This window comes from Bos indicus, chromosome 12 (genome assembly GCF_029378745.1).
Source record: "Bos indicus isolate NIAB-ARS_2022 breed Sahiwal x Tharparkar chromosome 12, NIAB-ARS_B.indTharparkar_mat_pri_1.0, whole genome shotgun sequence".
Taxonomy (NCBI): domain Eukaryota; kingdom Metazoa; phylum Chordata; class Mammalia; order Artiodactyla; family Bovidae; genus Bos; species Bos indicus.
In genome coordinates, this window is record NC_091771.1 from 80,468,562 (window position 1) to 80,495,291 (window position 26,730).

The window sequence follows — 26,730 nt, forward strand, 5'->3', positions numbered from 1 at the left end:
AAACCATAGCCTTGACTGGATGGACCTTTGCTGGCAAAGTAATGTCTCTTCTTTTTAATATGCTGTCTAGGTTGGCCGTAACTTTCACACACACACACACACACACACACACACACACATATATATGTATATATGTGTATATACATATATATATGACCAGTAGCATTTGATGAATACAGGTCCGAAGTTCCAGGCTGTGAGGTTCTTGACAGCGGTATGGTCTTTGTCTTGCCCATGACATTCTTCTCAATTCCTGGCATAGTGACTTGCAGCTCTTTAACGCTCTGAACCATCTGTCATGTAAATGAGTCTGGGTGACTCAGAGCCCACCTGGGCTTGGCACAGCCCCTGACGCTGAAGGTAACAACTGTTTTGAGGACACCCAGTATCTTTCTGAGCACAGAAATCCCGTCCTAAAGCAAGGTCTGGACAGAAATGGGACTGGAAACAGGACTACCTGAACTGAAATTACCAACTAAAATGAACTTCAGTGATATGCTTACCAGGAGGGCGAAGTGAAGGACCACCCAGACAACGCCCAGTGACGTCACCAGCAGATCGTACCGATTTCTCCTGCTTTGCCAGAAGCCAGCAGGAGACATTGCCATGATCTTCATCGTAACCTAGAGGAAAGCGATGAAGATGGTGAGCTGAGGCTGGGTGTTCACAGCACATATTTAGATGTCCTAACTTGAAGCACATTATATTTTAAAGGATGTAGAAACCAAAGAGAAGTCTTTATTACTGATGCGTTAATGGCTTCCCTGGTGGCTCAGACGGTAAAGCGTCTGCCTACAATGCGGGAGACCTGGGTTTAATCCCTGGGTTGGGAAAATCCTCTAGAGAAGGAAATGGCAACCCACTCCAGTACTCTTGCCTGGAAAATCCCATGGACGGAGGAGCCTGGTGGACTACACTCTATGGGGTCGCAAAGAGTCGGACACGACTGAGCGACTTCACTTTCTTTCACTTTCTTTCTTTCTGGGTATATACGTGTGTGTGTTTATATATAAACAGGTTCCCCTGGTGGCTCAGTGGTAAAGTATCCACCTGCCAAGTTTTCATCCCTGAGTCAGGAAGATCCCCAGGAGAAGGAAGAGGCAACCCACTTCCGAATTCTTGTCTGGGAAATTCCATGGACAGAAGAGTCTGGCAGGCTACAGGGCATGGGGTTGCAAAGAGTTGGACACAACTTAGCAGTTAAATAACAACAACAAATATATATATAAATACACACTGCTGCTGCTGCCAAATCGCTCCAGTCGTGTCCGACTCTGTGCGACCCCATAGACAGCAGCCCACCAGGCTCCCCCGTCCCTGGGATTCTCCAGGCAAGAACACTGGAGTGGGTTGCCATTTCCTTCTCCAATGCATGAGAGTGAAAAGTGAAAGTGAAGTCGTTCAGTCGTGTCCGACTCTTAGCGACCCTATGGACCGCAGCCTAGCAGGCTCCTCCAGCCATAGGATTTTCCAGGCAAGAGTACTGGAGTGGGTTGCCATTGCCTTCTCCAATAAATACACACATATATATGCAAATCTATATTCTCCACACTCTTTTCTTCTTCTTTTATGAAGAAGGACACTAGTTCTGACTAGTTAGACTAGTTCTGATAGCAGGACATTTTTCTTCCTCAAGTAAAAGGCCATAGATTTTGGGAAACATCAAGCGGTACAGGGTGAAAAAAAAATCTGCTTGTTTTTCAAAGAGGACTGCACTGGAAATTGATGTGATATGGGCCATATATTCAAATAATCTTGCCTGGGCCAACTCCCTTTGCCACCACATTGCAATTTGAGTCCCTGAATGATGTTGGTTCGTGCCGTTCACTATAAGTATTGGAACTCACCTAACTAGACAGGCTGCCGTTCAGATACAACAATAAACAGCAGTCAGCAATTCTTGTAGTTAGAAAAAAATGGAAATATAAAGTGAAGTGTTTGTTCAAGCTAGAACAGCCTGAAAAGGAAATATTCTAAGAGCATGCCGTTCCCTTCCCTCTAAGAGGACTTCAAAAGCCATGGAACACATAGCAGAAAGGAAGTGCCCCTGAAGGAGGAGATTGTTGAGAAGGTGTGCTGTGGACCCCGGCTCCAGCTGACCCATGTACCTCCAGAACAAAGATGAACGTGAAGACGACCGACATGGTGGCCAGAGGGACAGTCACCGGGTCCTCGACGTCCCACTGGAACAGAAACAGCATGCAGGTCTGTGTCCGCATCCATCAACACGGGAACGCTCACCCCTCCTCCTCCCATCTGAACACAATTGCGAATTTTAATTTTTTATAAATGCAGACTGTAACTGGACATGGCTGCCTGAAATGTTCTTGGACCCACCGATGAGTAAACAATTTCACTCCCAGGGTCTTTAGGGGTGTAATAAAGTACCTTGACGGACAGCAACACCGACTGAGCCAGGACCAGTAATGCAATTGTCCTCTTAAAAAATGGATGCTGGGTTATGTCGTACATCTTAGCTCTAAAACCATCATTATCTGAAACAGAAAGGTTTAGGCAAGGGCCTTTTAGACATAGGTCACATTTACATTCTTGCCTTTCATTTTTCTTTAACGCTCATCTTAAAACCCATTACATTTTTTTTTTCTCCTACAGTTCAATCGCTTGTAAAGTGTTTTTCAGGAATGGCTGGGTCTGAATATTTAAAAAGACGGTGCATGAAGCCGTCTGTATTGGAAGGAGAAGCGCATCATTCAATTTCTGTCAGTTTAATACATTTCACTCACGTGTTTAAAAGGCAAGCACAAATATATTTTATTTAAAAATTCATTTTTTCATTAAGGCTTATCCTGAGAGCACTGAAGCATGGCCTTTGGGTGGTTGATTTTAATAGCCTATGGAGAGATCTGTAGTTTGGAGCCTGTTTCTATGTTAACTTATGCAGAACCGCCTAGTGGCCTCGCGATTATTATTTTAATTGAAATCTTAGACTCCTGGGGAATCAGGAACACTAGTGCCCAACATGAATAAAATCAGAGCATCTTTGATACCCGGGCGAGGTGGCAGATGAAGAGGCTGTGCTATCTTCAGTCGACTCTTCAAATCTTCCCATCTTCTCTGATCTACAGTCAGCAGAGCCGTCCCCTTAATAAACAAAGGAAAGCAGAGAGAGACCCTTTGTTGTGTGTTCCATGCCAAGGACACTGCAAACGGGCTGCTGCTACTCACAGGATGGATGTGGGTTTAAGACAAAGACATTCTTCCAGTACCGCAGTGGCTGGATAAACATGGTCAGAATTCTCACACGTGTTCTTGAGAGGAATTCCAGAAAGGAAGGGCCGTGGGATTAGAGAACATTCAGCAGCCTTCAGCTGGCATCTTTGAACATGTATGAGACTCAGGTTTGGGAAAAATCTAAAGAAGGTTTTCAATATGATTTTATTTCCAAAAAGGGGTACTTACTCTAACAGTGGTTAGTTCCCTTCCCTTTCGTTGGAGAAAATGCTGCAGCGACATGACAGCTTGTCAAAGCTTCTGCTTCTGGTTAAGGCTATTGTGTCTTTTGAGAAATCATTCTGATATATGCCATCGTGAGACTTTATTTTTAAGTGGTTTGAGGTCAGAGAATTTAGATCTTTAAGAAATTAGCCTTGCGACAACCAATTAATGAGATCGGATATTGTTATGTAACAGAGCACTTTATTACAATGCACATGAATTTATTATGTCACATTTCATTACATTATATTATAAAGACAGAAGTATAATTTAAGAACCTCTGGAGGAGGGCATGGCAACCCACTCCAGTATTCTTGCCTAGAGAATCCCACGGAGAAAGGAGCCTGGCCGGCTGCAGTCTACAGGGGGGCAAAGAATTGGACACGACTGAAGCGACTGAGCGCTCATGCATAATTTAAGAAACTGGGAAAAACACCTTCCCGCTCCCATCGTGCCTTACCTGACACCAAGCTAACGGTCCCTGAGGGGCACCCTTCTCACTGCATCTTCAGACTTTTGACACTTACGTGTGCATACATAAAAATGTGTTTGTTTTGAATTTTAAAAATTATGTAATGGTATTCTACGTCTGGTAACTTATGTAGTTTTGTTTTTATCTTCATTGAACATTATGTTTTCCATACAACTAGATACTAGATCTGATTAGTTTATGTTAATCGCTCACATCATATCCCACTGTACACATCTGTCAGAAGTTATCATTTTAGGCTTACAGACTATAAACAATGCTGCCATGAAGACATGTGTACTGTTTCATGGGAAACGTCTTGTTCTGTGCTCAATCTCTAAGAGAGGAACTGCTGGGGTCTAGAAGTTTTCGTATTTCCACATTTACCAGAGATTTCCAAAAGAGCAATAATCAACAACGTTGGTTTCAATCTACAAGTGTTCCCATTTCCTTATATTCTGGCCCGTACTTGACTTTATCAGATATTTTAATTTGGAAATTTGATGAGTGTGAAATGTATCTGATATAGCTTTAATATTAATGAGATGAAACATTTTAATATGTATAAATGGTGATTCCCATGTGTTCCTTTGAGAATTGCCTGTTCATATTCTTTGCTCATTTTTGTATTTGGATATTACTTCTGATGTTTTGTAGAAATTCTTAATATATCCTGGATACTAATCTTTGGTCAGGTATGTGAATTATAAATATTTTCTCAGCTTTATTTTTTAAAATTTTGCTTAATATGTCCTTCATCATTCAGAAACTTTTCCTTTTAATATAACCTGACTTGTAAATTTTTTTTTTCTATATGGATTTCACTTTGTGGTTAATGTCAAGAACTCTACAACTATTCCAGGGTCAAAAGCAGATTCTCCATGGTTTAAAAATGGCTTAAATTTTGTTTTTCATAGTTGGGTCTTTCATTGATCTGGAATTCATTTTTGAGTATGCTGTAGGGCAGGAATCTCAGTTTCTGAGACCTAGACAGTCAGTCAGTTACCGCAGCATCACTATGGGTAGTCTTATCTTGCCACTGACCTGTGCTACTTCTGTTCCATATACACATGGTCTCTCCTAGGGCTCTGTGTTCTATTCTGAAAGCCTAACTTTCATCCCTGTAACACTGACAACGCTATTTTACTTACATGGCTTGCTTTTCCACATTTTTGTTCATGCTTACCTCTGCCTGAGGCTTATCAATCTAATTTAGTGTAACAAACCAGCTTTTACCATTCTTGGGCTTTTCTATAAGTTACTTTGGGTTCAATACCATTAATTTCTGTTCATATGTTTGTTATTTTCTTCCTCTCATTTTCTTCTATCTCACTTTGTTACTCTGGTTATAATTTATTGATTTGTATATTTGGCACATTAATATTTGATATTTCTCTAATATGTACATGTAAGTACATTTCCATCTAATTACTGATTTATATATACCTTGTGAGTTTTTATGTTATTTTTATAAACAATTTATCTAAATGCTTTGAGATTTTCTATCACAAAAAACAATCTTTCCTAAAAGGTTCACATAATTGAGAAATTTACATCTCTAATGAACTGATCATGTTTTTAATGTCTGTTATACAGTTTCTTCCATTTTTCCCTTTTCCTAAGAGCCCATCTGAGCTGACATCCACTCTCTGTTCTCTCAGGCCAAGAGGTTTCTTTCTTTCTTCCTTCCAAACATCAATATAGCCAAGACCTCTGGTTATTCTGCTTACTTCAGCCATTCCTCTAAGTTCAAGGGCTGCAATTAATTATGCACCTGCCTTCTCTTACTGGATATTTTATGTTGTTTCATTTATGTCACTGAATTGAACCAAATTCATCTGCAGTCAGATCTGCTCAGAGGGCCTGGGAAGGTGTTCTGGGCAAGCAGTCCCTAATCTCTGTCAACTGACTCATTAACTTCAGCCTGGGTTTTGGAATTCTCAGTGTCTGCTCCCTGGCATGGCTCAAAGGCATCTAAAAAGATCCATTGTCCTCTTCCCATGTGATATCAAATGGAACACATGGTAGGGCTTAAAGAAACTCACTTATGAATGTGGGAACGTAAAACAGGGGGCTGGGCCAAATGATCTCTATTTTTCTCTCTCTCTAAATTCCATGTTTCCATGAGCTGGAGTATCATTGGAGGCCAGAGAGGAGATTTTCAAATGGTACCCTTTGAAAGGCGGAACGAAATGACATCCTCATTAGGCAGACATCAAAGGTGGCAATTGGCTGAGTCGCTGGTACCACATACGTGGAGAGCCTGGGGGGAAGTGAGTGAGACAGTCCACGTGCAGCGATGCAAACCAAAGGGCCCTGAAGTGAAGGCATGCAAACTGGTCCCAGCTATGAGTGATGAGGAACGGCCTGGTTCGAGGCAGGTAAGTCTAGCTTTAATTCAATGCAGAGCAACAGGCGACATTTTCACACCCTTGAACGACCTGTCAGTAATGGGCTGACATGTAATGGGCCGCACTGCTGAATCCTGGCCCCATCGTCTACTCTTTCCAAACCCCTACACAATGGTTTCACCCCTCTAGTCTGCATTTTAGAGTTGTGAGACTCGAGACATGCCCGTGGAAAACCTCAGTGATTCCAGAGGAAGATCCACCCTAATCGAACAGAGGACATCGCAGCCACGTCCAGAAGAACGACAGGCAACGTTTCTCCCAAACTCTTTTTGCCAGGAAACTACACTTGCTATTTTCCCTTTGTGAGCTCTTGTACTGCTCATTAGAGCTGCTAGAAACTCAGCATGCATCCCGAACTCATAAAGGATGCAAAGTTTTCTGTGAAATCAGACAAATCTTCCTTTTATCCTAAGAATTAGGATTTCAAAACTTCTACTGCAAGTCCCCACCCACACCCATCAAAATTCTGAGTTCACCTACAGACTCACCAAGAAGCATCCAATTTACATTTTGTGAAAGTAATATAACCTGCAATCAGTGCTTTGGTTTCAGCTATTGTATTTTAATAACTCGCCTCGCAGCCTTTCAATTCGGACAATAGGAGATGAGCTTTCTCAGTCCCAGGGAAATTAATGACACCCTTACCAAAAGAGAAGATTTAGCAAGAGAATCCTGCTCTTCAATACTGTGCCTGAAAGGCAGCAATGAGGTAGCTTGTAAAATAGTTATGGAGATTATTTACACCAGTCACATCACAGTTTAAGGCGACTTCATGCCGGGTATGAAAAACAGGACTCAAAGTGAGCTGCTAGGAAAGAATAAACCCTGCAGAATTCAAACCAAGAATTCTTACCTTGTTTTCATTGAAATTAGCAATAACCACTCCAACAAAAAGGGTCAGTCCAATCATGCAACCCAGGAATACAAAAACATGAATATAGATTCCATGCATCTGTATAAACGAAAAAAAATACGGTTATCCATCAAAGCCAACGAAAGCAGCTGTGGTCTCGTTCAAAGGATTCCAGTGCGTGCTTACCGGCCCCACACGATGAATAATAACGTCCCTCACTTCCACCCAGCCTTTCAAGGACAGAACTTCAAACAATGCCAGCATTGCATTGCCCACGTTGTCAAAGTTAAAGTTCCGAGGATTTGCCCTGTGGGTCAGAAAGAGGAATGTTCCCGTGATAGTCTGCGGAGAAGCACCCTGAGGCAGTATCTATAACTCTCTCTACTCTTGGGTGCAAAGTGTACCTGGCATTTGGAAGGGAGGGTAGGTGATGTTCGATTACTAACTCATTAACAATGCACCAGCATGTTAGAATTTATTATGCACTTAATTGTTAGGTAATGGGGAGGTGTTCTCAACCCAAAAGGACAAAACACTCTGTGACTACAAGCTCCAGAGGGTCTGCAATGTTTTGGGCTAGTCCTGATTATACTGGGGACTGGTTAGAACTCGTGCAGGAAAGCCTTACAAAGGGGCGCTGGAGTCTGGATGTGAATTTTGGGATAGTTTTACATTAGAAAACCTTTCTAAAGGCATAGATTACAAATGCTGCTGTTAGTACAGAAAGTGTAAAATGAGTTGAATTTGGCCACTTGATTTTATTCTTTGTCATCACGGGAGCAGCAAGCTGTGACCCAGTGGTGCTCTGGGGGTCCTGGGGGTGGTATTGAGCCTGTGGACTTTATCTCTCATTAACTCCGAGAGACTCAACGGATACTACTTATAGACCCCAGTGTTGTTTATACCCGCAGTTAACGTCTGATTTCTAAAACTATTTGGCCCCTCTATTCTGGGTGTGTGTGTGGGGCGGGCGGTTCTGGGCAATGTCTCATTTCCTGTTTTTCTGACACATGTATACTTTTCTCACTAATATCTCTACTATACTGCATCTCCGCCCTCCCCCCACCCCCATTCATTATAGGTCTTAGCCAACAGTTTCATTAACAGAAGAAAATTTTAGTGTTTTTTTCCTTTTTCTGAGGTTATTTTAAATAATTAAAATATTTAGACAACTACATGCTGGAAAATCCTGACTACCATCACATTTCCTGGATTTGATGAATTGAGCTCAGGATGACTGAATTGAGTATACCTACTGAAGCCTAGCTAGACTATATTTTGATAATTTTTCTTTTTTGCTAGCACATTTATCAAAAGTTAACCTTCATAGAAGGCCAACACTCTTGGGGGAATCTGGTTTAGTATTTTTCTACCAGAGACAGTCATGAGATATACTTTTATAAGTTTATTTTTTTAATGCTAAATATGTGGGAATCCAAAAAGAAAACATAAAGCTAAAAATGATTTGTTTTTAAAGGTTTAGAGCTGATTGCTATATCAGCTTTTTTTCTATGTAATAAAAAAAAAAGCCCCACTCGGAAATACACATTTTGGGATTCTGATTTGTACTTTTTAAGTATGAAAGTACAGGCATATTCTCTTAGATTTTTCCAACACTCTTTTCTTTTGGCGTTTTAATTTTTATAGCAGACAGGAGCAGTAAGGATTCTACAGATGCCAGAATTTTCTTGAATAAGGATTTGGAAAAAAAACACACAACAAAATGAGTCAGCTCTCAGATCTGATGTCAAACTTTCTTACCCATCCATTTTCTTTATGTAAGAAGTGCTTTCTAAGCTGAATTTGTAGCAACCCAAGCTACTTTTATATTCTAAATCTTTTAGAAGTTAGAATATATTAAAATATACTTTTAGGCTAAAACAAGAAAAATAAAATGGAAGATCATAGATTTAAATCACTGGAAGACTAAATAACATTTAAAAAGTCCCAGTTTCAATCATATAAGCTATCTGTTTATGCTGTGTTCCTGACACTAAAAGTGGAAAGTTTGAGACCTCACCAGCAGAGGACTTCAACAAATCCCAAGCACAATCCATTATTGTCAGTTTTTCTGTGGTCCTTTTGTTTTCCTTTCTGGTTAATTTCTAAAAGCTTATAATCCCCTGATGCTGGGAAAGATTGAGGGCAAGAGGAGAAGTCAACAGAGGATGAGATGGTTGGATGGCATCATGGACTTAACAGACATGAGTTTGAGCAAACTCCAGGAGATAGTGAAGGACAGGGAAGCCTGGCGTGCTGGTCCCCGGGGTTACAAGGAATCCGACACGACTTAGCGACTGAACAACAGCAAAATCTTGTCCATCCAATTCAGGAAATGAAGAATCAGTTCTGACTCACAATCTGGTCAGTTTTGTACCCCCTGGTGACAAATGCTCCAAGGATCCCAGGTCATGATAAGGAGAGTTGTTCTCCCCTGGGAACATGGAGATGCCTTGGAGGAGAGGAATTTAGCCTCTGCCCTGGGATGTGAAGATGCTGCGAATGGTGCTGTCCAGAATGGTACCTGGTTATCTGACACATCTCTGCCTTTTACTCTAAAGACATCCGAAACTTGTACTTCTTGGAATGCAGACTTCCGTTTTTGCCTTGCTCTTTGGTAACAGCCCTTTGAATTCACTCAGCCAGCAACCGTCTAACCTCTGCCTCGCTCCTCCCTCCCACCTGCCCGTGGCTCCTCCCCCTTCCACCCGCCTAATTCCTATCCACCCTTCAGGAGTGAACTGAGTGTCTTCTCTTTTCGGTCCTTCTCCTTGGTCCAGTCATAATCTGAGTTAGGTACTTCTCCTGCTACTGCACCCTTCGCCTCTCCTTACCTTAGAATCCAAGGCTGATACACCAGCCTTTTATTATCTTTAGCCTGATAATCAGTTTCTTTAAAACTGAAAACTTAAGCCTCGGGACCTCCCTGGTGGTCCCGTGGTTAAGAATCCGCCTGCCTGTGGGGGGACACTGGTTCGATCTCTGATCCGGGAAGATCCCACACGCTGCGGTGTAACTGAGACCCTGCGCCGCAACTACGGGACCCACGTGCCTAGAGCCGGTGCTCTGCAACGGGAAGTCCATGCAGCGCAACTCGAGAAAGCGCCCGCGCGGCAAGGAAGACCCAGCACAGCCAGGAAGAACTGATTAAACAATGAAAAAAACAAACAAGAAACTTAAGCCTCAAGGCCCCTCCTTGGCCAAGGCCCCTTCTAAGATTCAGGAAGGGCCAGGGAATTGAGTTTGCATACTCAAACGTTTCTGTTAAATTTAACAAAGCAACGCCGTTTTACACTCTTTTTCTTAGAAAGTGAAAGTGAAGTCGCTCAGTCGTGTCCGACTCTTAGCGATCTCATGGACTGCAGCCCATCAGGCTCCTCCGTCCATGGGATTTTCCAGGCAAGAGTACTGGAGTGGGTTGCCATTGCCTTCTCCGAGAGCATACCCAAATTGTTGGAGGCTTAGACTCCACAGACATCTGATCTTTTTCTCCTAGAATATATCACCGTGTGATCTGAAATTGCCTAGAGGTAAACTTCTGGTGAACTTCGGGTGAATTTAGGCGCTTATTTATGCAGCATTAAAACCTCAGCATATTGTATTAAACCATTTTGATTTTATTTCCTGTTCTCCACTAGACTTCAAGGTTTTAAGGGTCTGAGATCATAGCTTGTCCCCAGTGACAGCGTAATACCTGGAGAAGAGTAAACAGTAAATATATTTATTGCAAAACTGAGCACTTTGTTGACTTCTCTTTCATGCATTTCATTTTCCTAAGTCCCAGATCTCTGCTTAAAACAAAATATACAATATTTATAATATATATGTTTAATCCTTTTTACCAAGGTAATTTTTATCTCATCAAGTCTAAGTGATTCAGAAGAAGATGAATGTATTCATCTGAAGAGAGAATGCAGAAACCAGACTGTCTCCTGAATTAGCTATGCATATTTATATCCTAATTATAATTATCAAAACATTCCTCTAGCCCAATTCTGAGATATGTTATTTTCTTAATCATAAATTAGTCAATATAAAATTACAAAAATGTCAGCTGCTAACTCTTGATGAGATTATTAGAGAAAGAAAATATGTGAAAACTTTAACGGTTACAAGTTGACATTTATTTGATGAAAGATTTATATTTCGCTAAAACTCACCCAAGTTATTATATTCTGAGCAAATGGGAAATAACTATTGTGATAATGTCAAGAGATGTCTCTCTGTTTATGCTTTTAAAATGCCATTGAACTTGAAGTCCTTAATAGTAACTTGCAGTCCTTAATAGTAACTTGCATGCTGCTGCTGCTGCTGCTGCTGCTAAGTCGCTTCAGTCGTGTTCGCCTCTGTGCGACCCCATAGACAGCAGCCCACCAGGCTCCCCCGTCCCTGGGATTCTCCAGGCAAGAACGCTGGAGTGGGTTGCCATTTCCTTCTCCAATGCATGAAAGTGAAAAGGGAAAGTGAAGTCTCTCAGTTGTGTCTGACTCTTAGCGACCCCATGGACTGCAGCCTACCAGGCTCCTCCGCCCATGGGATTTTCCAGGCAAGAGTACTGGAGCGGGGTGCCGTTGCCTTCTCCATAAAACATTATATTTCAATTAGCTGATTTTAAAATCATAGAGAGCTGGTTTTATGGAACAGGGTGAACACCATAGGGTACTACCAGAAATGGCTTACTCTCCTCCCAACACTATCTTCCAGTGTATTCTATTCCTTTCCTGACATCTTACATGCGTGCTTGTTAAGTCACTTCAGTCATGTCTGACTCTGAGACCCCATGGACTGTAGCCCATCAGGCTCGTCTGTCTGTGGGACTTTCCAGGGAAGAATACTGGAGTGGGTTGCCATTTCCTACTCCACTCTCTTGCAGTGGAGCAGGGGCTCTAGGGCACCCGGGCTTCCCTGGTTGCAGCGTGTGGGCTCAGCAGTGTGACGCACAGGCACACGGCCCTGTGCAGCAGGCTTCCACCAAGAAGGCTCAGGTCAGGTGGCCCTCCTGTAGGGATGACATGGACCTCCACAAACACCAGACTACCTTGTCCTGCCAGCTGGCGAGAAGCAGCTTGCCCACAATAGCCTCTCTTCTTGCCATGCCAATCTCTGATAGCAGCTGGTCCTCCTGGGAGTGCTCACTTAACCTGGGTGGGGAGCACCCACCACCTTTCCCCATGGTGATGGGAGCTGAAGCCACAGCACTCTCTGCTCTTGACTTCATTCACTACCATAACATCATCTTTGAGTGCAGTGGTTTCCTTTACAGAAGCTGGGGGATGGACGTGGATAATGTTTTAGTAAGTTCTCCTGGGATTGAGCTAGTTGGTCTTTTTTAAAATGTCAGAATATTTTATCTTCTAGTGACCTCAGCCTTGAGACTTTAGCCAAAATTCCAAAACAGCAGGGGAAAAAACAAAAACAAAAACTGATGTTCTGATATAAATAAATTATTTAAGGTATAATAATGAGATTTCATCTCACAACAAAATAAACGTTTTGTGCTTCTTTAATTTTTTATGGTAATGTAAATTAGACGGCTTTTCCAGTTAACACTGGGATAAAGATATTCCCATGTGCTATATACTTCTCTACCCATGCTCAAACCTTATATCCGAAATTAATCTCTTTTCCCATAGTTCTTTGGTATTAGAAAAAACCAATATAAATTGTATTGAATTGTTTATGAAGGTGAAGTTCATGTTATAGGAATGCCAAAGCAGGTAATGATGAGTCCTAAGGGTATAACTGGGTGAAACGCTATTCCTTTTAAAGGGTTTTGACATTTAGTAGAGAACATCGATTGGACAAAACAGAGCAGTTGCTGTGGTTCACTCATTATTCTAAGAGGTAAAAATGAAATAAAGAGAAAACAGATAAGGATTTAAAAGGACAAATGAAGTTGACAGAGCCCTCAGTGTATCAGTGAAGCAGACTGAGAGATTCCATTCATAGTTGTTAGGAAAACGGATGAGAACAAAGGTACCAGGCACTTCCGGCTTTGATGTAAATGCTTTGAAAACTTATTTTCAAAAAAAAAATTTTTTTTAGAGAGATACAATGGTGTTACTGATTATTCCCTCCCAGGGTTTCAATAACAAAATCCTTCAAAGGAAATGGGTTTTTAAAATTGAACTAGCTTTATGATTCAGGCTTCTCTACAACTGTTATGAGAACATCATATGAGAACATCTTCCTTAAAGATATGAAGTCAGGATGAGCTTAGTTTTGATTTGATTAACATTATTAAAATTTTAAAAATTGGTTTAATTAACAATTAATATCTGAACAAGTTTGATAGAAAATCTTTTTTCTTTGAAGCCTCACTAATTTTTAAAATTTTTTAAATTTATTTTTATAGAAGTAAAGTTGCTTTACAATTGTGTTAGTTTCAGGTGTACAGCAAAGTGATTTCTATATATATAGCATATATATTCTCTATATTTTACATATAATTCTATATAAAATATTTCATATATATTCTTTATATAATTCTCTCTATAATATATTCTATATGTAATTCTCTCTATATAGAATATATGTATTCTTTTTCAGATTTTTTTCTATTATAGCTATTATAAGATATTGACTATAGTTCCCGGTGTTCTACAGCACGTCCTTGTTATTTATCTATTTTATATACAGTAGTGTGTATCTGTTCATTCCAAACTTCTAATTTATCCTTCCCTCCCTTTTCGCCTTTGGTAACCATAAGCTGGTTTTCTATGCCTGTGAGTTTATTCCTGGTTTGTAAATAAGTTCATTTGTATCATTCATTTAGATTCTACAGTTAAGGGATAGTACATGTTCCTTGTCTTTCTCTGACTTATTTCGCTTATGACAATAATCTCTAGGTCCATCCACGTTGCTGCAGATGGCACTATTTCCTTCTTTTCTGTAAGTCTCACTGATTTTTAAAGTGTGAATTCAGACACACACTTTAAGCTATTGGAAAGATTTTGCAGTGATTTCATTAGTTTCATGAAGCGATCTGGGACTTAAGTGTATTACTTGCTCTCTTACTTACTTTATTGCAGTTTTGCATCCTACTGTAATCCAGTGCTTTGCCTTGCATTACTTTTAAGTAACTCTTTAGTTTCATGCCATATTATGCTGCTTTAAAACCTTATACTAGAGATACCTACATATAACATGGATAGACCAAGAAGGCATTAGGCTAAGTGAACGTATCAGACAGAGAAAGACAAATACTGCATACTAGCACTTATATGTCAGAGGAGGCAATGGCACCCCACTCCAGTACTCTTGCCTGGGAAATCCCATGGATGGAGGAGCCTGGTAGGCTGCAGTCCATGGGGTCGCTAAGAGTCGGACACGACTGAGCGACTTCACTTTCACTTTTCACTTTCATGCATTGGAGAAGGAAATGGCAACCCACTCCAGTGTTCTTGCCTGGAGAATCCCAGGGACCGGGGAGCCTGGTGGGCTGCCGTCTATGGGGTCGCACAGAGTCGGACACGACTGATGCGACTTAGCAGCAGCAGCAGCAGCAGCAGCATCGCGTATATGTGGACTCCAAAGGAGCAAAACGAAACCACTGACCCCCAACGAAAGTCATAGAAAAAAGGGATCAGACTCATGACTACCAGAGGCAGGGATGGCTGGGCGGGGCAGGGAGTGGAGGAAGGTGGGCAGAGGTACAAACTTCCTGTTTTAAGGAAAATAAATCCTAGGGCTGTAATGTACAATACGGGGACTATAGTTAACACCGCCGTATGATACACAGGGAAGCTGATAAGAGACTAGATCCTGAGGTCTCACCACAAAGAGAACTGTTTTTTTCTCTCTACTGGGTCTATGTGAGATGAAAAGTGAAAGTGAAAGTTGCTCAGTCGTGTCCGACCCTGTGCGACCCCATGGACTATACAGTCCATGGACTTCTCCAGGCCAGAATACTGGAGTGGGTAGCCTTTCCCTTCTACAGGGGGTCTTCCCAACCCAGGCATCAAACCCAGGTCTCCCTTATTGCAGGTGGATTCTTTACCAGCTGAGCCACATGGGAAGCCCATAAGAGATGATGGCTGTTAATTAAACCCACTGTGGTAATCGTTTTACAATACGTGTAAATCAAACCATCATACTGTATGCCTTAAGCTTATATAGTGACATGTGGCAATTATTTCTCAATAAAACTGGCAGGGGGGCTGGAAACCCTGATGCTGACAAATATAGCATTTTTCAGGATATTTTTCTGATATGCTTACCAAACACGGGGCACCCAAAATCCAGGTTTTTTCTCTCCAGGTCTTAATTTTAAATTTAAGTTCTTGGACACACTCACATTAATTCTGAATATTCCATTACAATCTTCCTAAAACAGGGGGAAAAAAAATAAAAGGATGAAGAGAGGAATCTGGTTAGAAAATGAATTCAGAAAAGATAAAAGATCAGCAACACTTTAAAAAAATTTTTTTATTATTTTATTTTTTAACTTTACAATATTGTATTGGTTTTGCCATATATCAAAATGAATCCGCCACAGGTATACATGTGTTCCCCATCCTGAACCCTCCGCCCTCCTCCCTCCCCATACCATCCCTCTGGGTTGTCCCAGTGCACCAGCCCCAAGCATCCAGTACACTTTTTATACAGAACAACAGAGGTCTTCTATCTAACAACACAGATGTGCACAGCGACTCAGCTAGTAGTGATAAAGACTTCAGAGATAAGCAGGTGAAAGTTGATGCTAAGACTGTTTAGTAAGTGGCCAGTATTAACAAGTGAACTGACATTCTTCCAAGGAGAGATACACATAGCCAACGAGCACATGAAAGACACTCTGCAGCATCAGTCATGAAAGTGAAAGCTGCTCAGTTGTGTCTGACTCTTTGCAACCCCATGGACTATACAGTCCGTGGAAGTTTCCAGGCCAGAATACTGGAGTGGGTAGCCTTTTCCTTCTCCAGGCAATCTTCCCAACCCAGGGGCTGAACTAGGGTCTCCTGCATTGCAGGTGGATTCTTTACCATCTGAGCTATGAGGGAAGCCCCCATTAGTCATGAGGGAAATTGAAATCAAAACCACAATGGAAAACCATTTCCTACTCACAAAGAAGGCTGTAATCAGGAAGTCAAACAATGATAGGCTTTGATGAGGACGTGCAGGAATTCTAATCCTTATACTACAGTTCTCAAACCCTGCTGGTGGATGGGAACTGGTGAAGCCACTTTGCAAACTAGTGTGGCAGGTCCTTTAAATGATTAAACTGAGAGCTACCGTATGAACCAGAAACTCTTCTCCTAGATATCTACCCAAGAGAAATGAAACATATATCCACATGCAAAGTTGTACACGAGTGTTTATATCATTATCATCATAAATAGCATTCTTTATAGTTGCCCAATGGTGGAAACAATTCACGTGTCCATCACTGAACAAATACATAAACACATGGGGTATAGCCACACAATGGAATGTAACTCAGCCATAACAATGATGCAGTACTGATAGATGCTACACGATGGATGAACCCTGAAGACATGATGCCAAGTGGAAGAACCCAGCCATCAAACATCACATGTTACATGATTCCAGCTGGAAACACGGCATCAACAGCACAAGCGTCATGACCTTTAAATGCGAGTTTATGATCCAGATGTTGGGGGTATGTAGTTCCCTCTTTCCCTTGAGTTTGTCTCTTCTTTTATAAAAGTGAACGGAAGATCCAAGGCAGAACTTGGATATCCCCTTCAACCACTGGCTCACTTGACCTTGGCGTCTTATGTGAGGACGAGAAAAGAACTCGTTCTGTTACAAAGACCCAGACTGTGTCTCGCTACACCAATTTCTTTTCAATTGTTCTGCTCGCTCTCAAAGGCCTTTGTAAAGGCTAAGTTTTCTTAGACTTTCCTTATGAGCTTTCCACAGAGGCCTCTTTGTTCTGGGAAAAAGGTTACATGCCTCGTGGTATCTGTGTGTCTGTCTGTCCACCGTGTTTCCTTGACCCCTACACAAGTCACCACCTTTTGGGCTGAGGCTCTTAGGCCATTATTACTCCATTGAGTCATCCAAGATTTCTACAAGATTCATCCTGAAAGTAGTTATTATCTTTCTGGCCTCTATTCAGGGTGGACCTAAAATAACCCTGCCTTCCTTACATGAGCTCGTGGACTAATGCATCAGCTCATTATTACTGCCTTCATTTAGCCTGTTTGGTACACCATGACCTTTTTACCATGTTTCTTTTAGGTCTTCTCAAGTTTATCAAAGTTCCCGGAACCTCTGGGGAGTGGACTTAAAGGAAGCAGCAACCTTGTGGAACAACTTAAGGTCTGCCTGACCTAAGCCTGTCTCTTCTGCTATGCCTCTTCCTGAAAATCTCATGTTAACATGACTGATAACGTATCTGGACAAAGATGTTACCCTTATCTTATAATGATTTGAGAGCTATTAAGCTTTATGATTGTTGTTCAGCTGCTGTTCAGTTGTGTCTGAACTCTTTGCAACCCCATGGACTGCATCAAGCCAGGCTTCCCTGTCCTGCACTATCTCCCAGAGTTTGCTCAAACTCATGTCCATTGAGTCGGTGATGCCATCCAACCATCTCATCCTCTGTTGCCCCCTTCTCCTCCTGCCCTCAATTCTTCCCAGAATCAGGGTCTTTTTCAATAAGTCATCTCTTCAAAACAGGTGGCCAATGTATTGGAGCTTCAGCATCAGTCCTTCCAATGAATATTCAGGGTTGATTTCCTTTAGGATTGACTGGCTTGATCTTCTTGCTGTCCAAGGGACTCTAAGAGTCTTCTCCAACACGACAGTTCGAAGGCATCAATTCAGTGCTCAGCCTTGTTTATTGTCCAGCTCTCACATTCGTACATGACTACTGGAAAAACCGTAGCTTTGACCATATGGACCTTTGTCGGCAAAGTGATATCTCTGCTTTTTAAGATGCTGTTTAGGTCTGTCATAACTTTTCTTCCAAGGAGCAAGTGTCTTTTAATTTCATGGCTGAGAGTTAGTAAACTTTATAATCAGAAGTCTCAAAATGTAACAGTGGTTACAGTAATATAAAATCTATGTTAGATAGCCATATTTGCTGGAAATACGGAAATAAGTAGTACAGTCAGCTCTGGTAGCACGTTTTAATGGACTTAAGGCATTATTTTACCTGGATGGAAGACGAAATACTCTTGCTAGTTTATACATAAGCAGAACTGGGTTCACTCCATTAACCTACTTGTAATAGCTGGCAGGATTCTAAGAGAATGGGACAGAGGGCTGTGCAGCAGAGATTGGCTAATTATTAACCAAACTCTACCCTCTTGTCTACAGAATACACCACTCAACTACACACCATAGGTTCCCTTCAGCCCAGGGAGGGTACACCTTTTCCAGTGGGACATGGGGAGCAGGGAAGTCAGAGGTGCTACTCCCAGGCTCAGCCCATTGTCCTCCAAGAGATGGTTTTCTGTTCCTAACTGCCAGCTACACAGAGAAGTCTTTGAAGACGGCAAAGGGTGGGGACACAGGACAGAAGAAACGTGAGACCTCGCATCGTCATTCGGAGGGCAGCTGTCTGAATTATTCAACATGCAACACATTCATTTCATTATGTTCAGCTACTGACGTACGGGGGCTGTTCCAGCTTTCTCTCAGAACATCGGCCAAGGAAAGAGAAAGAAATGAATAGAGGGAATTCCCTGGCAGTCAATTTCAACAAAATTGAAATTGAACTGCTGGCAGTCCAGCGGTTAAGACCACGTGGTCCCATTGCTAGGGGCCCGGGTTCAATCCCTGGTTGGTGAACTAGGGCTCCACAAGCCTTGTGGCATGGACAAAAAAGAAAAGAGTAGAATCAAGAGCATTCGAGTTTGGGTCTTAGTTGTTTTCATGGGGGAGACTGTGGGAAGTAAAGAGATAATGCGGGGTCCTGACTTCCTAATGGAGGAATGTAGAATGGATAAGTCGTAAGAAGGCGCCTGGAAGTCAAACTTTGCCTTTTATATTGGGGGGAGGGTGCTGTTTGCTAATATGAATGTCAGGTCACTGCAGAGGCAGGTTTCAGTTAGGGAAGAACTGAAGGAAAGTTTTCACATGGAATCTGGGGTGTGTACACCGAAGACGTCAATAGTGGCTGGACTCTGGAATAGGTGAGTAGAGTAGGATTGAGGAGGACGCATCTGAGATGCGTTTTCATCTTATAAACCTTCACCCGCTGGAAGAGACACACCTCTGCAAAGGGAGTCCACGGAAAGAGTATCCCTAGAATTCTGTTCTCATGGGAGCCTCTGTACATGGTTACCCAGGGATGGTAGACGTCCCGGATTTTCATCCCCAAAGACAGAAAGGACATCTTACCCTTCTAATAATGTTGGGATCATTGCATTTGGCCAGTTTTCCAGCAAAAAGCTGAACTCCAAAACTTGCAAAAACTAGCATTAAGGTCAGCAAGAGAATGGAGACCTGGAAGAAATGGGTGAGATAGCAAATCTCTTAGTAATACATTTATAATAGGTTTGGTTTGAGCACTGATATGAATAGGACTTTTCAGAAAACATGGGACAATATTCACAGTCTTTGGATATTATCTTTTAATGCCTCCCCTACAGGTCATTCAATTAACCTGACTGTAAGGTTAAAAAGAGGAAATTAACAGGTTTGGCATTTTTAGGATAAAAACACACGACTTTCACATAAGAACACAGGCTAAGGTATTTTTGATATGAGTTGGACCTGTCTGATTTTGAAATCAACACGTTGCTTTATTTTATTGAATGGAACAAAGGAAAAACGGTGAAATAATTCTGTTTCCCCCATTCCCAAAAAATGGATTCATACGTCTGCTAGCAGGGCCTAAGTAAGAGGGACTGTGGCTTCGCTTTCTTGGGGGCCCCAGAGCTGAGTCCGTGCGAAGGCCCCGCACACAGAGGGTGTGAGATCACACATTCCTGAACAGCAAATCTGGTGGGTGGCTGCCGCGCCCTCTGCTGGATGACTGTTTTGGTCTCAGCAGAGAAAGATGCAAACACGCTGAACTCACCACTCATCTGTGCTGGCCGAGTCATCTAAACAGATCTCTTAGAGACACCAAAATTACACAGAGCCGTTCTCTGCATCTACTCTTAAAAGACCCTAAATCAATTATTTGCTCAATTAAGAATTATATTTTCTTCTCAATCATATTTCTGAGTATTCATAACTGTGTATTGAGGTTACTTAAAGTAAGGCACACCTGTGTGTTACAGTTTTGAAGAGTTGTTTTATGTTAACACTCCAAAGATCAAGGTGAAATTTTGTGCTATATGAGTGTGGGGACACAGAAAATGAGATTATGAGCCCAGACCTGTGAACTCCTATTATCACTTGTGAAGTTGATAGTGTTGAATTTTCTTCTTAATTTCCAGATTTAGCAACTAAAACCCAGCATAGAATTTAGGCTCAAGAGTTAGGAGTGGAAGTGTCAACAGTACTAGCTCTTCGGATTCTCCTTCCATTGCACTTTCCAGAGGGCTTCCCTTTAATTTACTATAAATGTTGGATGAATTAAATACACTAATAAGCCAGAGGCATCCAGGTGTCAAGTCTTTGAATATGTGTTGTGTTTTTCTAGTACCTTTATAATCCTCTTGGAGTAAACAAAACGGTAGACTGAACCTTGATGAGCAAGACTCACTTCATTCTTTCATTTGCTACAGTAAGAGCTAGACCATGTGACCAGAAGCAAAGGGTGACTGTAACATACCAGAAAAATTTCCTTAAAGCCGCTGAAAAGTTCTCGAACAACTTTCCTCATCTGAGGCACCAGCTTGAATATGCGCAGGGGTCGCAGGCAGCGGAGAACCAGTAAGAGCTGAGCTCCAGACTCCGCAGGCACGTTTTGGGGCATCCAACAAAGAAATATCAAGCTCACCTGGAGGGAAAAAAATAACCTCCCGAATTTATGCAATTTATCCTCTACTATCTACGTTTACTGTGAGCTAACTGGCCACAAGTTTCCTTTAGCAGAGATTTCATGTGTCATGTAGGACAAGTGTTCACTGGACGTATTAAGACATGTAACTCAGCTCTATGGACTCGATCCAGACCTGTGAGCAGCCCCCAAAGAAATCATCAGGTGTCTGCAGGAATGAAATAGGGGTCCCCACACCCACGGTGTGGGGACATAGGTACATCCTGCCCCCATCTTTCAACATATACACTGGAGGCTCTATAGACATCAGCAGGATAGAAATTCCTTTGATCAAGAATACTAAACCTCACACTTGATTGAATACTTGCTGCTGCTGCTGCTAAGTCACTTCAGTCGTGTCCGACTCTGTGAGACCCCATGGACTGCAGCCCACCAGGCTTCTCTGTCCATGGGATTCTCCAGGCAAGAACACTGGAGTGGGTTGCCATTTCCTTCTCCAATGCATGAAAGTGGAAAGTGAAAGTGAAGTCGCTCAGTCGTGTCTGACTCTTAGTGACTCCATGGACTGCAGCCTACCAGGCTCCTCCATCCATGGGATTTTCCGGGCAACAGTACTGGAGTGGGGTGCCATTGCCTTCTCCGACTGAGTACTTACTATTTTGTTAATGATCTAAACGTGCTACATGCTAACAGTCATAATTTTGTTTGTTGTGTTGGAAAAGGCATTGATTTCATGCCTTCTTGGACAAACAGAAAGAGAAATTTCTTAGAGTCCTCTACTGTGGTTTTCCCATTTAGTTTTTTTGGGAGGTGGCTCCACTGCACGGCATGTGGGATCTTAGTTCCTTGACCAGGGATGGAACCCATGCCCCCTGGAGTGGAAGTGCTGAGTCTTAAGCCACTGGACTGCCAGGAAATTCCGCCCCCCACCTCATTTAGTTTAAACAGACAGTTGAATGGTTACGTTCTTTGGCCTGGTATTTTATTTTATTCCTGGTGTTGGAATTGGAAGAGTGGTCCAACCATACTCTATTTATTTTCAGTGATAAGCGACTCACTGATCAATTATATGATGTAGTTATTTTTTAGTACAGGTGCCATAAGAATTGTGGCATGCAAACTAGATTTGATATCTTAGACATCATTAATGCATGTCTTTTGTACACATGAATGTAGTTGATGTATCTGAACCATATCCATGAATATTTTTAATGCTTTTTATTTAGATTTTTACATGCAAGCCATTTATCTGCCTATAATAGACTGTGACTCTACTTAAGAACTCAGTTATGGCAGCTGAACCTCTGTGACTCACGTATCTCACTCTTGTACCAAGAAATGCAGGCAATTTGACAAAATCATTCCATTTTGTATTTAGGAACTAACAGAAGACTTACAAGATATATAAATATGTCCATTACGCCACCAAAGTCCCTGATGACAGCGGTCGGAGTGAAAAATAGGCCATCTGCCATAATCTTCAGATTAAGCTCAATGCTCATGAATATCACAAACACATACTCGGCAATCTGAAATGGTCAGAAGGCAGTCTGGTCACCACGAATGCAAAAATCACAGGTCAGCGTTTCTCTGCTGAGCTGATAGGGCAGCAGTACCTGCAAAGTAGGTGTGTGCATCACTCTTCGAAAGGGGGATTCGAACATCATGGAGATGCAGGAGCAGATGGTTACGATGATCATGACCCAGTCCAGGTAAGTCACCAAGCCCAGTAAGTCACTGCCGAAGACCAAACAAAAGTGAGAAATGCAAATCCTCTGAGAAAGTTGCTAAAAGTCATAGATGATGCTTCTGTGAGTCTAGAAACGTTGACTGGCATTTTAAAAATGAATCTCCAACTGTCTATTTCATATCATGACATAGAAACAAAATTTAAAAAATTTTAAATGTTTATGCAGTTAGTGGAACTTCAAATGCGCATGGAAAACAGAGTTTGTAATGCTTACTAAAGTTGGTGGTACTTTGTATTTTTCACAGCTCCTGTGACCGGATCTGTTTTAGATCTGTAAGAGAGAACAAACACAGAAATTCTGCCAATAGCATGCATGTTACAACTTGGCTTGTAGTATGCATAAACATCCCAGCTACCTAAACTCTCTTTCAAATCCTCTACAAAATGTGTCTTATATGTATGTTAACTGTATGTGACTTTGGAAGGCAGAGAATACTAGATGGAAGAAAATCAGAAGTTTCAGTGGATGGTTTGCTGTTCAGTCACTAAGTTGTGTCCGACTCTTTGCAACTTCATGGACGGCAGCACACCAGGCTTCCCTGTCTTTCACCATCTCCTGGAGTTTGCTCAAACTCATGTCCATGGAGTTGGTGATGCTATCCAACCAGCTCATCCTCTGTTGATCCTTCTCCTTTTGCCTTCAGTCTTTCCCAGCATCAGGGTCTTTTCCAGTGAGTCAGCTTTTCACATCAGGTGGCCAAAGTATTGGAGCTTCAGCTTCAGCATCAATCCTTCCAATGAATATTCAGGGTTGATTTCCTTTAGGATTGACTGGCTTGATTTCCTTGCTGTCCAAGGGATTCTCAAGAATTTTCTCTAGCACCACGGTTCCAAAGCATCAAATCTTCAGTGTTCAGCATCAAAGATGCTTTATGGTCAAATCTTCTTTATGGTCCAACTCAAGTTTAAGCTTTTCAGAATGCTTGATTTTAGGATTCATGATTCCACTCAACAATGTCTGACTAGGATATTACAAAATCAAATTTTGACCTCCATTTAAAAGTATGCAAACTCTTTGCCTTAGCAGATCAAGGATGTTCCTCATAATTATTTAATTAACTAGAAGTAGATTAATTAAGTAGAACTCTTCACTCTGTATTTCACTGTGATCTTGCTGAGTAATTTATGTAGAGTTTCTTGGGGGTGTGATTTATACCTTTGACTTCCAGGAAGCCCATGAGCAGTCTTTGGTGAAACTCCTCATCCTCTGTGTGTGTGTGTTTCCAGTTACAGTAAAATCTTTCTGGGGCCACTGGAGGTGCGTTGCTGACATAAGAGAATTAGAGCACAGTATACAAAGTGGAGAATCCCCAACTAGACGTAAACATGGAAGCAACCAATGGGATAATTCCAGATGAGAAGCCCACTTTAGGAACAGATCAAATCAACCCTACACTGTCAGTCTCTTTCTACTTAGTGAAAACTCAGAGTTTTCAATCATTACTAAGGTGCTTTTAACGGTGAAGGTCTTTCTAGAATAGCAGGAAGAACAGATTGGCAGTCAGAGAGGGTCATGCCATAGCTAATGTTCCTGGGCAAAGCCCTCAGCTACATGCCCTCCTGTGCTGGGAGGGGGCACAAATGGGCCCCAGTGGCTCCTGAGGTCTCCTCCAGCTCTGAGGGGCTTAGTTTCCTGTTGCTGTCATTCAGTCACTCAGTCATGTCCGACTCTTGTGCCTCCATGGACTGCAGCCCGCCAGGCTTCTCTGTCCACGGGATTCTCCAGGTGAGAATACTGGAGTGGATTGCCATGCCCTCCTCCAGGAGATCTTCCCGACCCAGGGATCGAACCCAGATCTCCTGCACTGCAGGTGATTCTTTAGCACTGAGCCACCAGGGAAGCCCTTCATGAGTCTCCTAGGGCCGCTGGGACAAAGCACCGCAGGCTGAGTGGCTTAGACAGCAGAAACTTCTCCCAGTTCTGGAGGCGCACACCTAGGTTGAAGGTACTGGAGGGTTGGTTGCTTCGGAGGCTGTGAGGGAGGAATCTGCTCCAGCCTCTCTCCTTGGCCTGAAGACGGCTGTCCCCTCCCTGTGTCTTCACATTGCCCCTCCTCTACAGCAATCTGCGTCCCGATTTCCTCATCTTATAAGGATGCCAGTCTTATTGGATTAGGGCCACCTGAATGACTTCATTTTAATCTAATTACCTCTGTAAAGTCCTTCTCTCCAAGTAAGGTCACATTCTGAGGGCTTCAACATTTGAATTTCTTCGGATGAGGGTGACACGATTTAGTCCAATATGCTACTAATAATGGCATCAGGGAAGGTCCAGCTACTGAATGGAAAGTTTTCACATGTTCTTGCACTTCCCTGGTGGTCCAGTGGTTAAGACTTCGCCTTCCAATGCAGGGGGTGCAGGTTCCATCCCTGGTCGAGAAGTCAAGATCCCATGTGCCTCATGCTCAAAACACCAAAGCATAAAACAGAAGTAATGTTGTAACAAGTTCAAAAAAGACTTTTAAAAGATCTGCATTAAAAACATTAAAAAAAATTTTAACACTTTTTCCAGGATTCATAATGTCCTCTGGATGTTTACTTCAATTACACATGACAAGAGTCTCACTTCCTCCATCGGCTGCTTGCTAAACTTGGCTTGGCTTGTCCCAAATGCACTGTCCCGTGGGCTGACCACCCTGACAGCCTCTCACACGACTTCTTCCACAAAGGGAGGTCCAGGGACCCTGGCCAGCGGGTTTTCTCGTAACAGTCGGTAATGGAAGCCCTAGTCAGCTTGATCTCTATTTTGTCATGCATAGAATCTCTATTTTTCTAGAATGAAGGTGTTTTGACCACAAAGAAACAAGTCTAAAAGAAGACACGGGCAGTGACCTTCGCTATGGCATTCCGTCTCCCCTTGTTTGAGTGCTTCCAAAGTAAAATATGGAGCTAACCAGCGGGATACAAGCATGTTGGGTGTCCCTGGAACAAGTGACAGTGGCTGTGAAGCGCTTCGTGACCGTGCGTGTTGTATAATGTTGACTACGTGCAGCCATCACCCGTCGGCCGCCCAGCCCGGAGGAGCAGCGTGATTAATTAGCCCGCAGTCTGTCTGGTGACCCCATTAGGATGACACGATCCTTCTTCCTGAGATGACAACTCCCCCCACACTGCTGTTTGTCTGACTCGGGGCCAAACCCCTGGCTGCCACAGAGTCACTCACGCGTTGAAGCGAGCCCGGACCACCACGCGGCAGAAGTTCCTGAACCTGTGCTCTCGCCCCACGATGAACAGGGGCTTGTCGAAGTAGGGGTGGTTCTCTCTGAGCTCCTCTTCCTGCACCTTCCTGTTCAGGCAAACGCACAGTTTGGGGCGGGGTGGGTGTCAGGCTAGGGCAGGTCTGCCTCCCCGAACGGGAGCCAGGAGACACCAGCCCATCCCGCCGCACCTTTTCATTTCTGCTTGCTCCTTTTTCTCCTGGATCATCTTTATCTCACTGTCTTCTCTTTGTGCATTTCTGTATCTCACCGTGTTGGAATGCTAGAAAGAAAATAAAATGGGGCACATGGATGTGGGACAGTTTTCTGAGGGTCCCTCCCAAATATGATCATTTTTTTAAAGAAATGGAAAGGAGTATCGCTCTGTTGACTTTAATGGGCTTCCCTGGTGGCTCAGATGGTAAAGAGTCGGCCTGCAATGCAGGAGACCTGGGGTCAATCCCTGGGTGGGGAAGATCCCCTGGAGAAGGGAATGGCTACCCACTTTGTAGATTTTAATGGCCAGAGTCATCTTAGCAGGGGTATTTTATTTTTTCCACAAAAGGGCATATTTTTCTAATAAGAACATGTATTGAGAACCTGTTATTTGCCAGGCACTGTTGCAGTGCTGTAGGCCAAAGTGGGGGAGGGGAATGATACAATCCCTGTTCTTATGGGGTTACTGTTTTCGATGGGGGGTGGGGGAGAGATTAATAATTAAAATGAGTAA

General features: G+C 42.5%; 1 protein-coding gene across 3 annotated transcripts in view; it reads right to left on the reverse strand.

Moving 5' to 3' along the window:
- NALCN (sodium leak channel, non-selective) overlaps positions 1 to 26,730 on the reverse strand; it is a 314,747-nt gene that overhangs the window by 23,959 nt on the left and 264,058 nt on the right. For all 3 annotated transcript variants that reach the window (XM_070800447.1, XM_070800448.1, XM_070800446.1), the window contains 14 exons: positions 26,192 to 26,283; positions 25,967 to 26,089; positions 23,018 to 23,074; positions 22,670 to 22,790; positions 22,451 to 22,582; positions 20,886 to 21,053; positions 19,502 to 19,606; positions 15,409 to 15,515; positions 7,376 to 7,496; positions 7,190 to 7,288; positions 3,009 to 3,102; positions 2,389 to 2,495; positions 2,109 to 2,183; positions 504 to 623 (listed from right to left, as the gene is read on the reverse strand). In XM_070800447.1, coding sequence (XP_070656548.1) covers positions 504 to 623; positions 2,109 to 2,183; positions 2,389 to 2,495; positions 3,009 to 3,102; positions 7,190 to 7,288; positions 7,376 to 7,496; positions 15,409 to 15,515; positions 19,502 to 19,606; positions 20,886 to 21,053; positions 22,451 to 22,582; positions 22,670 to 22,790; positions 23,018 to 23,074; positions 25,967 to 26,089; positions 26,192 to 26,283 — 1,521 coding nt within the window. The remainder of the gene's footprint in view (positions 1 to 503; positions 624 to 2,108; positions 2,184 to 2,388; positions 2,496 to 3,008; positions 3,103 to 7,189; positions 7,289 to 7,375; positions 7,497 to 15,408; positions 15,516 to 19,501; positions 19,607 to 20,885; positions 21,054 to 22,450; positions 22,583 to 22,669; positions 22,791 to 23,017; positions 23,075 to 25,966; positions 26,090 to 26,191; positions 26,284 to 26,730) is intronic.